The sequence below is a fragment of the Xiphias gladius genome, chromosome 3 (genome assembly GCF_016859285.1).
Source record: "Xiphias gladius isolate SHS-SW01 ecotype Sanya breed wild chromosome 3, ASM1685928v1, whole genome shotgun sequence".
NCBI lineage: Eukaryota > Metazoa > Chordata > Actinopteri > Istiophoriformes > Xiphiidae > Xiphias > Xiphias gladius.
Genome location: NC_053402.1, coordinates 502,337 through 517,509, shown reverse-complemented (window position 1 = coordinate 517,509; position 15,173 = coordinate 502,337). Strand labels below are relative to the sequence as shown.

The window sequence follows — 15,173 nt, the reverse complement described above, 5'->3', positions numbered from 1 at the left end:
CAAGATCTAAAATATATATATATATATATATATATATATCAAAAGAAAAAAACAATTCATTCTTGCCTTTTGGGTTTATTTTAGTAAAGAACTTTCACCCTTACCCAGGCCTAAGCTGTTTTTTTCAAAAATCCCACAATAAATACATACATTTGAAATACTCTCTGTCAATTTCAAATGTGCTTTATTAGCGAAAGCAAAGTTCATAGACGATTGCATCTGGTTTCTCTGTACAATTGTGAAAAGTGCGAAAATTGACCAAGGAGCTAAAAGATTTAGAATCGTGAATTATTTTTCTCAAATTATTATTTACTGTAAATTATTGGTATCAAGGAAATCGGCCACTAGCGAAGCCATTTTTTTAGAGAAAAGGCCAAAATGTAGGTGATGGTGCGCTTCAATGCCAACAACAACGCCACTACTGCAATTATTGTGAGAGACATTGCATTTAAAAAAAATCTTTAAAACTCCTTGTAAAAAAAAATAAACCCGAAAGGACACAAAAATATTTATATTATTCATAAAATTATATCATTTTAATTTGGACCTTTACCTATAATAACAATGTCCCAGCAGCTCTGATGGGACTGGAAACCATCCTGAGGACGGTTTCTATGTCCCAGATGTTTTACTCAATAAACTGGAATCTGAGTCAGACAGCACAAACCCTGAAGAGTATTTACACGTAGATCTGACTGATCCTGTCGTCGTGGAGAACAATTTGAAATGATAAATGAAGATACCGGCGTGCGTAAAATGCGCAAAGCTACACTCTCGATTAGTAGATGCACGTACTGATCCTGCTTCTGCCTGGAAAACCTGAAATATGGTTGGAGTGAAAATCAAAAATACCTAATAAGAGTTTTTAATCAGTGAGCTTGTAATGTAGATTTTAGGTCCAAATGTTGCCAAAGAAGCCGCAGGAGCCGTTCATGCTAAGACTTAGACCAAATTTCTAGCAAAAAGTCTGACCGAGGACGCAGTCAGAGCTGGACAGGTTGTCATAGTTAGATATGAACTTAATCTGCCTCTTTAGCAATGACGGATTTGTTTTTCCACAATTTTGTTTGCACTGGGGTGACATAAATCAGTTAGAGACGTGTATATCAAAGAAAAAAAACAATTCATTCTTGCCTTTTGGGTTTATTTTAGTAAAGAACTTTCACCCTTTAGGCCTAGCTTGGTTTTTCAAAATCCCACAATAAATACATACATTTGAAATACTCTCTGTCAATTTCAAATGTGCTTTATTGGCGAAAGCAAAGTTCATAGACGTGCATCTGGTTTCGTACAATTGTGAAAGTGGAAAATTGACCAAGGAGCTAAAGATTTAGAATCGTGAATTATTTTTCTCAAATTATTATTTACTGTAAATTATTGGTATCAAGGAAATCGGCCACTAGCGAAGCCATTTTTTTAGAGAAAAGGCCGAAATGTAGGTGATGGTGCGCTTCAATGCCAACAACAACGCCACTACTGCAATTATTGTGAGACATTGCATTTAAAAAAAAATCTTTAAAACTCCTTGTAAAAATAAACCCGAAAGGACACAAAAATATTTATATTATTCATAAAATTATATCATTTTAATTTGGACCTTTACCTATAATAACAATGTCCCAGCAGCTCTGATGGGACTGGAAACCATCCTGAGGACGGTTTCTATGTCCCAGATGTTTTTACTCAATAAACCTGGAATCTGAGTCAGACAGCACAAACCCTGAAGAGTATTTACACGTAGATCTGACTGATCCTGTCGCCGTGGAGAACAATTTGAAATGATAAATGAAGATACCGCGACTCTGCGGCGTGCGTAAAATGCGCCAAGCTACACTCTCGATTAGTAGATGCACGTACTGATCCTGCTTCTGCCTGGAAAACCTGAAATATGGTTGGAGTGAAAATCAAAAATACCTAATAAGAGTTTTTAATCAGTGAGCTTGTAATGTAGATTTTAGGTCCAAATGTTGCCAAAGCCCGCAGGGAGCCGTTCATGCTAAGACTTAGACCAAATTTCTAGCAAAAAAGTCTGACCGAGGACGCAGTCAGAGCTGGACAGGTTGTCATAGTTAGATATGAACTTAATCTGCCTCTTTAGCAATGACGGGATTTGTTTTCCACAATTTTGTTTGCACTGGGGTGACATAAATCAGTTAGAGACGTGTATATCAAACAAATAAAAACAAATTCATTCTTGACATTTGGGTTTTATTTTAGTAAAGAACTTTCACCCTTTAGGCCTAGCTTGGTTTTTCAAAATCCCACAATAAATACATACATTTGAAATACTCTCTGTCAATTTCAAATGTGCTTTATTGGCGAAAGCAAAGTTCATAGACGTGCATCTGGTTTCGTACAATTGTGAAAGTGGAAAATTGACCAAGGAGCTAAAGATTTAGAATCGTGAATTATTTTTCTCAAATTATTATTTACTGTAAATTATTGGTATCAAGGAAATCGGCCACTAGCGAAGCCATTTTTTTAGAGAAAAGGCCGAAATGTAGGTGATGGTGCGCTTCAATGCCAACAACAACGCCACTACTGCAATTATTGTGAGACATTGCATTTAAACAGCAACGTTTAAAACTCCCTGTAAAGATAAACTTGACTGGACACAAAATTATTCATATTATTCATAAAATTATATCATTTTAATTTGGACCTTTACCTATAATAACAATGTCCCAGCAGCTCTGATGGGACTGGAAACCATCCTGAGGACGGTTTCTATGTCCCAGATGTTTTTACTCAATAAACCTGGAATCTGAGTCAGACAGCACAAACCCTGAAGAGTATTTACACGTAGATCTGACTGATCCTGTCGTCGTGGAGAACAATTTGAAATGATAAATGAAGATACCGCGACTCTGCGGCGTGCGTAAAATGCGCCATTTTGTTCACAAGTGGTATTTTGAAGCATTTATTGATACTGTTGATGGCCAATGAGGATCCATTCAAATTAACACTGAACAAGAATGTCTGAATACAAAATAACAGAAACGCTGCTGATGGTGATCAGGACCACTGAGTCAGCAGACTATTCCAAATGTAATCGATTGCAGGCAATGCGTGTCGTTACGTGTCCAGTTGTGTGGTCAGTCACATGGCCATGACAACCTCTCCTCACTTTCGCCGTATTGTGGCAGAGAGCGAAGGACAGATCACCTACACCCCTGGACACGTGACGGCCTGATCCTTTTTTTCTGGCAGTTTATTTAACTGCAAGTCTGCAACTCAGTGTCTGGCATCATGCTTTTCACAGAGGCATGATCCATCTTGGTACGCTGGGTAAAATATTACACAGTTGGAGAATATATTACCCCGTTACCAAGGATGCACGTCTTATTGGAGCTGGCGTGCCAGTGATTATTGGGCAAAGGTTGCAAAATATGGCAAAAAAGCAGCAGTAAAAGTGAGGTTACTTTTGGTTAATTACTAATGAATTAATACAGTGTTTTGCTGTGTTACATTCTGTCAGCCAGAGTAAAACCATATCCAGTGTGAGAGAAACACCATCTTACCATTAAATACCGTTTTTGCCTTTAAAGAAACATGGCAGCATGGAACAATGAAGCAGACCCTGCCCAGCTGGATTACAGGTATTGTGTATAGTGTTGCAAAGCCCACAGGAATTCTCATTTTCAACAGCAAACAGGTTTATAGTATTGTTGCGCTCGACGAGCCATGCGTATTCCTGCAAGTGCAACAAGCGTCTTCAAACGTACCTATCATCCGTCACAGTGCCAGCCAAAGAGGAGTCAGAGGCGCGTAGCTACCTGCTTCTGTGAGTCTGAGTGAGAGAGAAGTAGACCTGCTGTAAGTCCAGCGCAGTGGCTCCCTGGTGTGAATCCCTGAAGGCTCCACTGCAGGTCCACGAGCAGGGCCGCTGATAACATCTCTGGAGGTTTCTATTGACCTGCAAGTTGCTTCTGACCGGCTCAGGCTGGGGAGGAGTGCAGGGGGGGGGCTGCAGGGTTTTCAGGTGATGTAACGTGGCAGCCATGTTGGAAGTCCTTGGCCCTCGGGTTAAACTGGCTCAGAGGGCTGCTTTGTTTCCAGGGCTTGTAGGCCGCGCTGTGGCTGTCCCAGTAGAGGGTTCTCCTCTGCTTCTGAGTGTAAAGGAATCATTTAACCAAACCTTTTGTGCCAGAGTACATCTTCAGAGAGTAGCTAGCCTGGCTGCAGACTCTTAGTCCTGTTACTTAGTGGGTATATGCAGGGGTTAAAGTGGGCCCGAAAGATCCAGAGTGGCGGTCCGACACCTTCGATCCAAAACAGAGTGAGGGGGAGAAGCTGCTTCCCGCAGATCGTCACACAAGGCGATGGTCCTTTACACTTCAGTGTTGTTTATCCAGGAGCACATCCAGAGCTTTAGTTCATAAAGTCCTGAGGTTATTCTAAAGATCAGAACAGAAAAGAGCAGCAACACAGAGAAACACGCTTCTGGTCGCCCAGAACATGCAAACCCTACAAAGAGGCCCCGGCTGAACTGTCTTAGATATGGATTTGATATGTGTTTACTTTTTAAAAATCGGTCAGAATTAATATGGAAATAACAACTGTGCAAAGTTCAAATACTTACAATGAATTTTTGGAAAGGAATTTAAGATGTGATCTTTGTGCGACATTAAAATATACTTGTGATGCATGACGAAATAATAATTAGGAAAATGTAATGTAAAAGCACCTGAGGCAACCTGTTGAGTTTCCTCATTGTTGCATATGAATGACACTGGCTCTGAATATTAAGAAAAAGAAAACAGCTGGATCGAATTTTATTTATGATACTTCAAATGCAAAGCAATGATTTCTACCACAGCAGTGATGGAAACTACTGAAACCATGTGAAAACAGTAAAATGTACGCTGCTTTCACAATATGAGCCGATTCAGATGATTAAAGGACACATCTCTTGAATTGAGTGTGCCGCTATTTTTAACTGCTGTGTTTGCAGTAGCAGTGAGAAGGCAACAGCTGGCATAAATACACGATAAAGAGAGTTGATTTACGGTCATTTGTGACAGAAACCTTCTGCTCTTTTGAGCCAAGTTGACATTGTTTTCATGCCAAAATGAAACATCCTCCATTAATTAAATAAACATTTGCTGCCACGACGTCTTGTTCTAGTGTTTTTAATGATAGATTGGTCACAAATAACTAATGATCATGTATTTCAAAAAGGATAAAAAGTCATTTTAACACCTTTATTTTATAATTGTGTAAGGACAGAGTCTACTGCTTTGGACCAAAGTGGTAAGACGGAGCTTGATTCAACCTACTGCAGGTTCATGGAGACAAGTCGTCGTGTGAAGGGAACAAGGAGGAATGAGCACTGTGAGCGGCAGACCGGACCAGACCAGACCAGTTCAGACCAGGTGGTAGAGGGGTCAGTCTCTTAAAAGGGTGAAACTTAGATTCATTCCTGAGCTTTCCACTGTAAGTAGGAGATGCTGCAGAATCTCAGTTAGCAAGTTCGATCCCTACAAGGAAACCAAAGCTTCTCATTGTTTCTCCATCAATTCAGATCTGCCTCACTGGCACGGCCATAAATGCAGTGTTACTAAAGTGTGTTGTGCAGATTTACAATTCTCAAAACTATCTCTTTGACACTTTCTCTGTGCTGCGTGTCTCTTGCAGACACCCAGACAACAATCACCGTCTCACCTCTAGAGTCTAATTTTTATACCCCACATTTTTCTTCAGTCATATCTTTTTGTGAGGTATTGGGTACAATCTGTGTGTGGTTTGTGTTGAGCTACATTGTTATCAACTCCACCAATAATTAATCTGTGGATCGAGTCAAATGCCATTTGAAGGGAGGTCCGAATGACATCCATTTTCACAAAACCAAGCGCATAGGCAATGACACTGTAAATGAGATCCAGTTCAGTCGAGGGTCAAGGGCTTCCTGGACTTTTGTTTTAAAAGTCGAGACAAAATTTTGGTCAAATACGACTCAGTGGTTCCCAACCGTCTCCAAACAAAAGTCTGTCCAACTGCAATCCCTCGTCACGGGATGAATGAGAGTGTGAATTAGAGTGTGTGTGGTGGCCAGGTCAATCAAAGATTCCAATTTGAATTTCTTTTAGGGGGCTGGAGATGTAAAATTATCCAGTAATTCACGAGCAAAAAATAAAGATGGGGGAAAAAGTCAGTGAAAGTATGCGTCATTTTCTGATTTCCTGTTCTGTTAATCAGCTGGTGGTCACCTCATCCCGGGCCTGGCTGGGGGAACCACTGCAGTTTTTTGCAAGTGACGCAAGTAAAAAATATTGAATACAAAGATTTTTGAATGACTTTGATGTGGGAGGGAAACAAGCAGGAGATGTGATGGATGTCGCATTGTTGAGATGTTGGACTTTAACGGGTGGAACCAGTGATGTTAGGCAGTTTTCCAGTGAGTAAATTCTTCAGTCTGTAGTCCACACTTCAGCCCAGTAGGTGGCAGTAAAGCAGCAGTGGTTACTTTGATGACTAATCAGCAGAAGAAGACGCCTCAGCGTGACGCTGCTCTGTGTAGCGGCCACAAACAGGAAGAAAACATCCAGCTGTTAGCGAACCGGAGGGAGCTCGGGCTAGCTTAGCCGTCTGTGTGGCTCTGAAACAGTAATGAAACGGCCTTGAGAGTCGGGGATAAACTGGTGTTTTATCATGCTGTATCCGGAGTAGTGGCTGTATCCACTGATACCCAGGGAAGATCATTCTCCTCGACTTTCCTCCGGTCCGAGTGTTGAAACGAGGTACGTTAGCTTAGCATCAGAGCATTAGCTAGCGTTAGCAGATGTTAGCGCATACCCAATTAGCAGGCAGCTGTAATACTTGTAAAGGCTACTGTACCAGGTCACTGCGTCTTCGTCGGTTGTCTCGTCGCTGTGACTTTGTCGGCATTGTCTTATAATTGCGATAGTGTGCTGAAATGTGGTTAAACCCGCTGCAAGAACAGAGGTGCTGTCGATAGTAGTAGTAGCAGCAACGCCAGATGAAAGCAGACATGTCTGGCACAGTCTACAAAATAAGATGCAGGAAGTAATAAGTCGTGTTGCCTTGGTAGAAATATGTAATGTAGTCAGCAGAAGTCGTCAAATCAAGCTTGGTGTTTTGAACAGTATGCGACACACTTAACTGAGACTCGTTGTGTGCAAGATCATCTGTGTGTTTGATGCAGAGCTGCAACGATTATCCAGAAAATTCATTTTGATTCATTATTTGCATCATTTTTCAAGCAAAAATGTCACAAAGTGGATGGTTCCTCATTGTCAAATGTGAGAATGCGCTGCTTTTACCTTGTCATACACTAGAGTGACTTTACAGTGAAGTTTTCTGATGTTTTATAGAACGGACAATTAATCACTTCACAAGAATACAAATAAGCGACAAATCTATTGATACTGAAAAGAGTCACGAATTGCAGCCCTACTAGTTCAGAAGAGAGTTTTCAGTACAGATTAAAGCTGCAAATTATAAAACAGTGGCAGAACCCAAGGTGGCGTCGTCTAAGTGTTTATTTTTTTTGTTTGTTTGTTTTTTTTGTCTGGCCTGCAGTCCGGACCACAAAGATATTCAGTTCACTTTCACAGAAGACCAAGAAAACCGGTGTATATTCATAACGGAGAGGCTGGAGCCGGTGAATTTTCAAGAAATGAAATAATTAGTCGCTTAGTCGATCTACAGAAGATTAATTGGCAACTGTTTGGATAATTGAAAATGGATGTAATCATTATTTACAGCCCTGTCAGCGGGTTATCGATTATTGAAATAGTTGCTGATTAATTTCCTGTCGATCGCCGATTAAATTTCCTGGTTTGTTTTCATTTATTTGTTATTTTACCTATTAATAATTCACAACATGTAATACATGTGTAAAGTGTCACTGGTGAACCGTACTGGTTTCCTGTTTTAATACAAAGCTCTTCAAAGTTTTAGGTGTATGAAAATGCCAATGGAGTGTCTTTGACAGTAGACATGTATGCTTGACTGTCTCATAATGGTTTGACTAAGTCGGAGTTACTGACACCGTGACTCTCTGTTGATCCGTGCAGGTGTGAATGAGTGACGTGGTGCCTCCCACAGCTCTCAGTGAAGTCCAGCTCCGCTTCCTCTGCCACGATGACATAGAGAATGTCAAGCTGCTCTGTGGGGATTGGTTCCCAATCGAGTAAGAATCACATTCAGTGTGCTAGTGAAAGCACCTGTTAGGGATCACGTCCGAATCCATTACTGAACTTGGTCTCAAATAAATAATACGGATTTAATTTGTACTCTTTCAAATCCACTGTAGATTTTGTACATAATTTGTGGGGGAAAACAGGTAAAGGAAGTATGATAAACATGTTTACTTTTAACTGAGTTGCATCGATGTATGCCTGTTGCTTATGCTTATTTATATCCACTTATATATTCTAAAGAGACTAAACCGGAACTAATACGTTGAGTGCCATACCGTTTTTTAATGAAATACATTATTTGTATTCCGCCCTAGTTTAATGCTAATCTCCACTTTTTTTCTGACTTTTATACAGTGGAGAATCCCAATACTTTGCTAACGTTGGTAGGATTCTTCTACTGTACGTGTCCATGCATTAACGCTAATCTGTCTGACCTTTGACTCTAGGTACCCAGACTCATGGTATCAGGACATCACCTCCAACAAGAAGTTCTTCTCCCTCGCTGCCACCTTCAGAGGAGGCATCGTGGGAATGATTGTGGCTGAGATCAAAGGCCGGACCAAAGTACACAAAGAGGTGTGATGTTCAGCCCTGTTACACAGTCACTCGCACAAAACACAAGGCTCTTATGAACTGTATTCTTTGAAGGTGTACTCTGTAGAGATGGTGTAAGTGCAGTGTATCCACTCTCGCTCACCTGCCCTTTCGAAATATCGTAAGTGGAACACTGACACAGTAGAGTCTGTTTTTAGTCTGCTAATTAGAGGAACCAGATGCCCTCGACTGACTGTAAGGTTATGAAATACTGGAACTGAATTTATTCCACTGGCCTGGTATCATAAATTCGCTCCTCTCACTTTAGGCTATTGTTTTCATAAGCTGTTGACTCAGTTGATAGCGCACCTGGTGTTACAACTTAATTTCCCTATGGAACGGTATTTGCATTTTGGAATCTGCCTCCCCAGTGGGTAATTTGCGTAACACAGTGTAATGGGCCAGTCACAGAGGGAGTGTACAGAGCATGTTCACAGACACCAAAGTATCAAGCTGAAAGATTCTTTCCAGTCATTTTTTTTTCATTCTTATGTTCATAGAGAATGGTGGGTCTTAATACATCTTTTTCTCCCTGTCTTTGTCTGTGTTTTTCTGTGTGTGTGTGTGTGTGTGTGTGTGTGTGTGTGACTGTTTGTTAGGATGGAGACATCCTGGCCTCCAGTTTCCCTGTGGACACACAGGTAGCCTACATCCTCAGCCTGGGAGTGGTCAAAGAGTTCAGGAAACATGGCATAGGTACAGCTCTGTCCCCCCACTGGCTCTCTCTCATACGTTCACAAACGCACACAAACACAAAACTTAGCATAGTCACTTTGGAGGACATCACACTAACTTACATTCATTCCCTTTTCCACATAACTGTAACCGCTACATGCTAAACCCCATCCTTTACCCTGACAAAGAGGTTTTCAAAGGGAGGCTCAGACAGAAAGATGTGAGAGAAAAATACTGTGTGAGGTGAAAGGGACATGATTAGTTACTGTACCTTGTCCTGCCGATTTGACACATTCACCAGCACAGTCAACAGCTGGAGCTGCACCAGAGGCTGTGACACACAGCGCATGGAGGCACTTAAGGTACGTTAAAACCCTTAGAGCGCGATTGCTCCATTTTGTGTCAAAAATCATACTCGTTCCTGGTGTCGTAGCTCAGACAAATTTGAACATACAGAAATGGTACACATATTTTTAGAGTCAGTGTGACTTACGCTTTCAGAGACCCTAACAAAAAACAAATGTTAACTTTAATGGTTAACCTTGTGGGATTCAGCTGAAACAGTGATCACATTGTGACTATGTGAACAGATTTACGTCCTTACATTTACATCCCCATCTCATCTTTCATTATTTAATAAATATCAGAGTATGAATTGATTTAAAGTTGCTATTTGTAGGTTTTTGCAACCGCTCCATAGCCAACGTTAGCATTAGCAGCTGTTTACTCACCAGTCTAGAAGAAAAGTAGTGAGTTCAGCATCAAACTTCCTTCTTTTACTCCCCAGGAGCCAGTGTTAACTCTGGCTTTGCTTCTATTTCTATCACCACTTTTTCTTTTGCTGAAGTTAGCATGCTAACCAGCTAGCCCCAGCCGAGGTACTGTAGTGTCCAGTTTGTCCTGAAGAAGTAGCTCTTCTCAGTGGATGTATTATAACTTTTTGTCCTGTCAACGCAACGATGGCTGCAGCTCTTGGTGAGTGACCATCAACACCACCCCCTCCCGGCAAGAAACCACCTTCACCGACTCACATATAGCCCCTTTAAATTGATTGAAATTTTACAGCGCACTGGTCTAACTTCAGCGAAGGTTATCACGTCTTTGACCACTCTTAACTCTGAATTCAAATGAAGAAGGCGACATCAGTTGACAGTGGGCCTTTTGAGTCTACCAGAGTCCAGTGTCTAAAAACCTTACTAAGAGTAAACTTGAATAACGCCTGCCTTTAAATTTAAATAATTTAAGTTGTGATATCATCAGGAAAATATCACCAGGGTATCTGTGTGAAAACTCAAACAACATTGTCCTTTTATTTGTGAGATCAACAGATGTATTTGTTATTAATGGTACTACTGTTAGAGGAGGAGCTGGGTGTTAATTCAATAATTCATTAGATTGAACACAAGCAGGTTTTTTTTTTTTAAATTTATTGTATTTGGGACAGTGCATATTAATAACATTTCTTAAAATATAAAAACGAATTATCATCTGTAGTCCCTTGGCAGGCAATAGTTAAAAATCAAAAAGGTTAAGAATAAAAGCATAGAAAATTCAGTCAACAACAAAAGCAGTGGAAATATGCAAATACAATCAGAGCCTGCACTACTTAGCTCCGAGACACACAAAATCAAGAATAGCATGACGACAATAAACACAAACACATCTCACTGTTCTAGGGCTCGCAAGTTTGATTTCTAATGAACCAGGCTCTTAATGTTGTGGGCAATGATGGTAGTTGGGACAGTTTCTGATGTGTTGTGGTGAGTCACTCCAATCCTGAGAGGCTCTGACAGAAGAAGCAGATTGGCCAAAACTGGCCAAACTGTGTAATACTGTGAAAATGAGACACAGTCTTAATATTTCAATCAGACACGATCTGTAGTTTTTTCCTGAGACTTTGAGGTCTTGAGTTAAAGCCCTGCTTCGGTGTAGTTTGGTGCAGAGCTGTAGACATATTGAAATGCTATATTGAAAAATGCCTAACTACGTAGTTGTGCCTTTTGGACCTCTGCCAAACTTTCGTGAATAGTTAATAACATAAAGCGGATGCATGCTGTGTCTCCCTATCCTTAGACACACTTTCATTTGCAGCTGCTGAGAAAACTCGTCCCCTCTTTCTCTGTATATCCTGTTTTTTGCCCTCTCTCCCCCTCATCTTTCAACCTTACTGATACAAAGAGATGAGAAAACATTTCACCAGTGACCCGGGACACTGTGTGGCTGTCCTCCGCTTCTCCCCCTCCCTCTCTCTGATGAAGCTCTCTCTCCTTCCAACCGTCTAGGCTCCCTACTGCTGGACAGTTTGAAGGAGCACATCTCAACGACAGCCCAGGACCACTGTAAGGCTATCTACCTGCACGTCCTCACCACCAACAACACTGCCATTCACTTCTATGAGAACAGGGACTTCAGGCAGCACCACTACCTTCCCTACTATTACTCCATACGAGGAGTCCTCAAAGACGGATTCACATATGTGCTCTACATCAATGGGGGTCATCCCCCTTGGACAATATTATATCCTTTTGTGGAAGCAGGAGAAAAAGTCAACCATTCACTTTGTTTGACTCGCACACCGAAGCTTTACTTGCCCTGATGAGTAGAATCTATAACATCTTGATTAGTGATCTCCTCTAATCAAGATGTTATAGATCGTGCTCGGATCTCTGTATCTTCAGGCAATCGCACGCACGTGTCGACTAGATAAACCAAATATAAATGTGGTCCTTAACTTGTTATCCCACTGATTATATCCAGCACATTGGTTCGACCCTGGCCAGCCTGAGCCCCTGCTCCATCCCACAGAGGTTGTACCGACAGGCCCAGTCCCTGTTGCGCTCTCTGCTGCCCTGGTCCAACATCGCCTCCAAGACCGGCATACAGTACAGCAGGACGATGTGACACAACATGGTGGGTGGGAGATGTGGTGACAGGAGCTGTACCTTTTTGGTTCTAGCTTTGTCTATCAAAGGGTGTCTGATTTTGTCTTTTTCTCTCTCTTATCTCCCTCTGTTTCAGGAGCGCAAGTGTTCCGTTTTTCATCAGTCTTCCCCTGTACACACCAAGATGCACGCACACACGCACTCACATTCTCGATCACGTATGGCTTTCCACACGCTGTGTATAACACAGGACTCAGGTTCAACCCGTGTTTGACCATTCACACACCAGAATATTACTCCAGATTCAATACACATTTGGCACTGTTCACACAAGATCCGGGTTTGCAGCTGTAGTTCTGTACCCACTACTAAACAGGGTTATTACATTGCAACATTGTTAAAACTGCAATGTTGTTTTTACACTGACAGACGTTGTGATCTGGTAGAACCACAGGATTTCTTTCAGTTGTTTCGTTACTATACTATCCCATATATATAGTACTCTATCCCATAGTTACTATAGCGGCTGGTGCCCAGTCGTACCAAAGCTGAGCAGCGTCAGACCTGCTTTCAACCCAGGTAGCACAGCAGAGTGGAGGACCTGGTACCCACAGGTCATTGTTTTGTTGTGAAAGGGGTGTAACAAGCACACGCAACACACACACACACACACACACACACGCACACACACACACACACACACACAGACGCACACTGGGAACCCTACAGAGACTGAAGGGTCAAACCCTGTCTATCTTCCGGTGTCCCTTCATCCTGTTCACTACTGTCACAGAGACTGTGTATACTGTTTGTATATTATATATACTAAACTAATATATAAATTTCTCTCAGTATGTATGTCTGTTCTATGCTGTTGGTAGGCCTAGCTAGAAGAAGATAACCCTTCCATTCCTCTGTTTGAGTATAGGCTGAATCCAGAGTCAATTCCAGTCTGTAAAATAGACACTCCGCTAAACAGGACTATGAATCTAGCTATGTTAATAGACTACTAGGGTAGAGTGAAACTAATTATACACAGGAACCTTTGAGACTTAATGTAGATAGGTAACACGGTATATTCACTAGCAACTGGAGTTTTCGAAAAGGATTCTTTCCTTTTGCAAATTCATGAAATTATCTGATTTTCTGTGTGCAGTAATTGTACTGGAAACTGTACCGGTGACATCAGTACAGAAACCAGTGAACATGTTATACTATACTACTCTGTCACTACTCACTGCAGTTTTACCGACACCTCACCAGTTATGCAGCAATGTTTGAAAGTCTTAGAAAAAATATGATTAGAGTTCTGAGCAAAATGGCCTTTCTACATCGTTTCATAATGTTGGCCACGTATAATTCATACAGGAGCAGGGGAGAGTTTCTCGAGTCCTTATTTTAGAGGTTTTAAATGGTAACTGGCTGCAGTCCTGTCTTTCTGCTCTTACGCTGTAAAACTCCTTCTAATGTAGAGCAACGTCCATTTGATTGTCCAGATTTTAAAAATATGGCCCAGGTTAGATTTTTATGTCGGCCCGTAGAAGAGATAAGAAGAGAAGGAAGAAATGTTCCCAAGCACAAACGTCATACACCCGTGTGTGTGCCTGAGCGCATGCAGGTGTGTATGTCTGTGTGTGTGTATATACTGTATATGTATACAGGGTCTGAAATTAGCACCTTGTAAGTGCCAAATTTTTCGGTCAGATCTGTCTGCGGAAGACTAATGTAGTAAAGTTCACCCAACATGTTGACTGGTAGCTTTGTACGTGGGAAACATTGTAGTTTCTAAACTTTTGTTGCGTTCTGTTGCACTTCATGATAAAAACAAACCTGATCCAATGTTTCAGTCATTTAGCAAATCTTAGATTTTATACATGACATAGCACTGAACAAGGTAAGGGTGACAAAATGTGCAGTCATTTTTAAAAGGCAAACCTTTCCCACTTTACCAGCCTGGTCTGGACGGGTGACTCAAAACTTAATTACAGACATGGTGTATGCAATAAATTTGTTCCATTTGATTGATTGTAAAGACTGAGTCAGTCTGACTGCCCCTGCTGTATTGTTCTAATATTTTCCTTGTGATTATCATATTACATTGTTATAAACTCGACTCTGATTTTTATTTACAATAGATCATGGTATCAGTTGTTTGTCTTAAAAAGGCACTGGCTGGACCGCCCTTTTTCTGTTTGCTTCTCTCCTGCTCTCTGTGCTCACATATACAGTAGTTTAATTCCGCCGAATTCCCAATAAAGCTGTTCTCATTTACATGTTTTTCTGTTTCTGTTGTCAGACAACGGAACAAGTATGAAACAGTGACTGAAACACGGCCTATCGAGACCACATGTTAACCAGCGCTCACTTCCAAGATATTTCCAAGCTGCTGGCTCCAGACACACAGGTTAAAAACAATGGCTGTGCTTTGATCTCAGCTTTATTTACCTGTAAAATGATCAGTCAGAGAGAAAGTTCGAAGCTCATTCGGGTCTGTGTCAGCTGACGTGGGGTCAGTTGAATGAGACGCACGGAGACGTGTGTCTGCGGAGGGAAAGCCTGACCTCGTGCTCACGGGGCAAAGGCTGGTGACTCTCTTCCACGGAAAGTAGCTGAGGTTTGTCCAGAAAGTCACTCAATTTATCGCTTGGTGCTTTGGGGAAGAAAACTCGCTAAAGGGTCTGAAAAGTGGGTAAATCTGGTGACAGACAATTCAGTTTGAAAGAGCAATGGCCAATCGTGTTCAGCAATTAGTCACGTGGCATTTAGGCACGTGATTAAGTTACACCATCGGCTGACCAATGGTGTAACTTAATCACTCACTCACTCAGTCACGGACATTGGCTTTTATAGGGCTGGC

General features: G+C 41.4%; 1 protein-coding gene across 1 annotated transcript; it reads left to right on the top strand.

The window, feature by feature from the left end:
• The first annotated feature begins 6,491 nt into the window (after window positions 1–6,491).
• On the top strand, window positions 6,492–14,561 carry nat15 (N-acetyltransferase 15 (GCN5-related, putative)). The gene is made up of 7 exons (XM_040123795.1): window positions 6,492–6,740; window positions 8,040–8,155; window positions 8,612–8,741; window positions 9,359–9,455; window positions 11,717–11,951; window positions 12,179–12,344; window positions 12,453–14,561. Exons 2-6 carry the CDS (start codon window positions 8,046–8,048, stop codon window positions 12,333–12,335), a joined length of 729 nt encoding a protein of 242 aa, XP_039979729.1. The 5' UTR covers window positions 6,492–6,740; window positions 8,040–8,045; the 3' UTR covers window positions 12,336–12,344; window positions 12,453–14,561.
• Window positions 14,562–15,173: the final 612 nt, after the last annotated feature.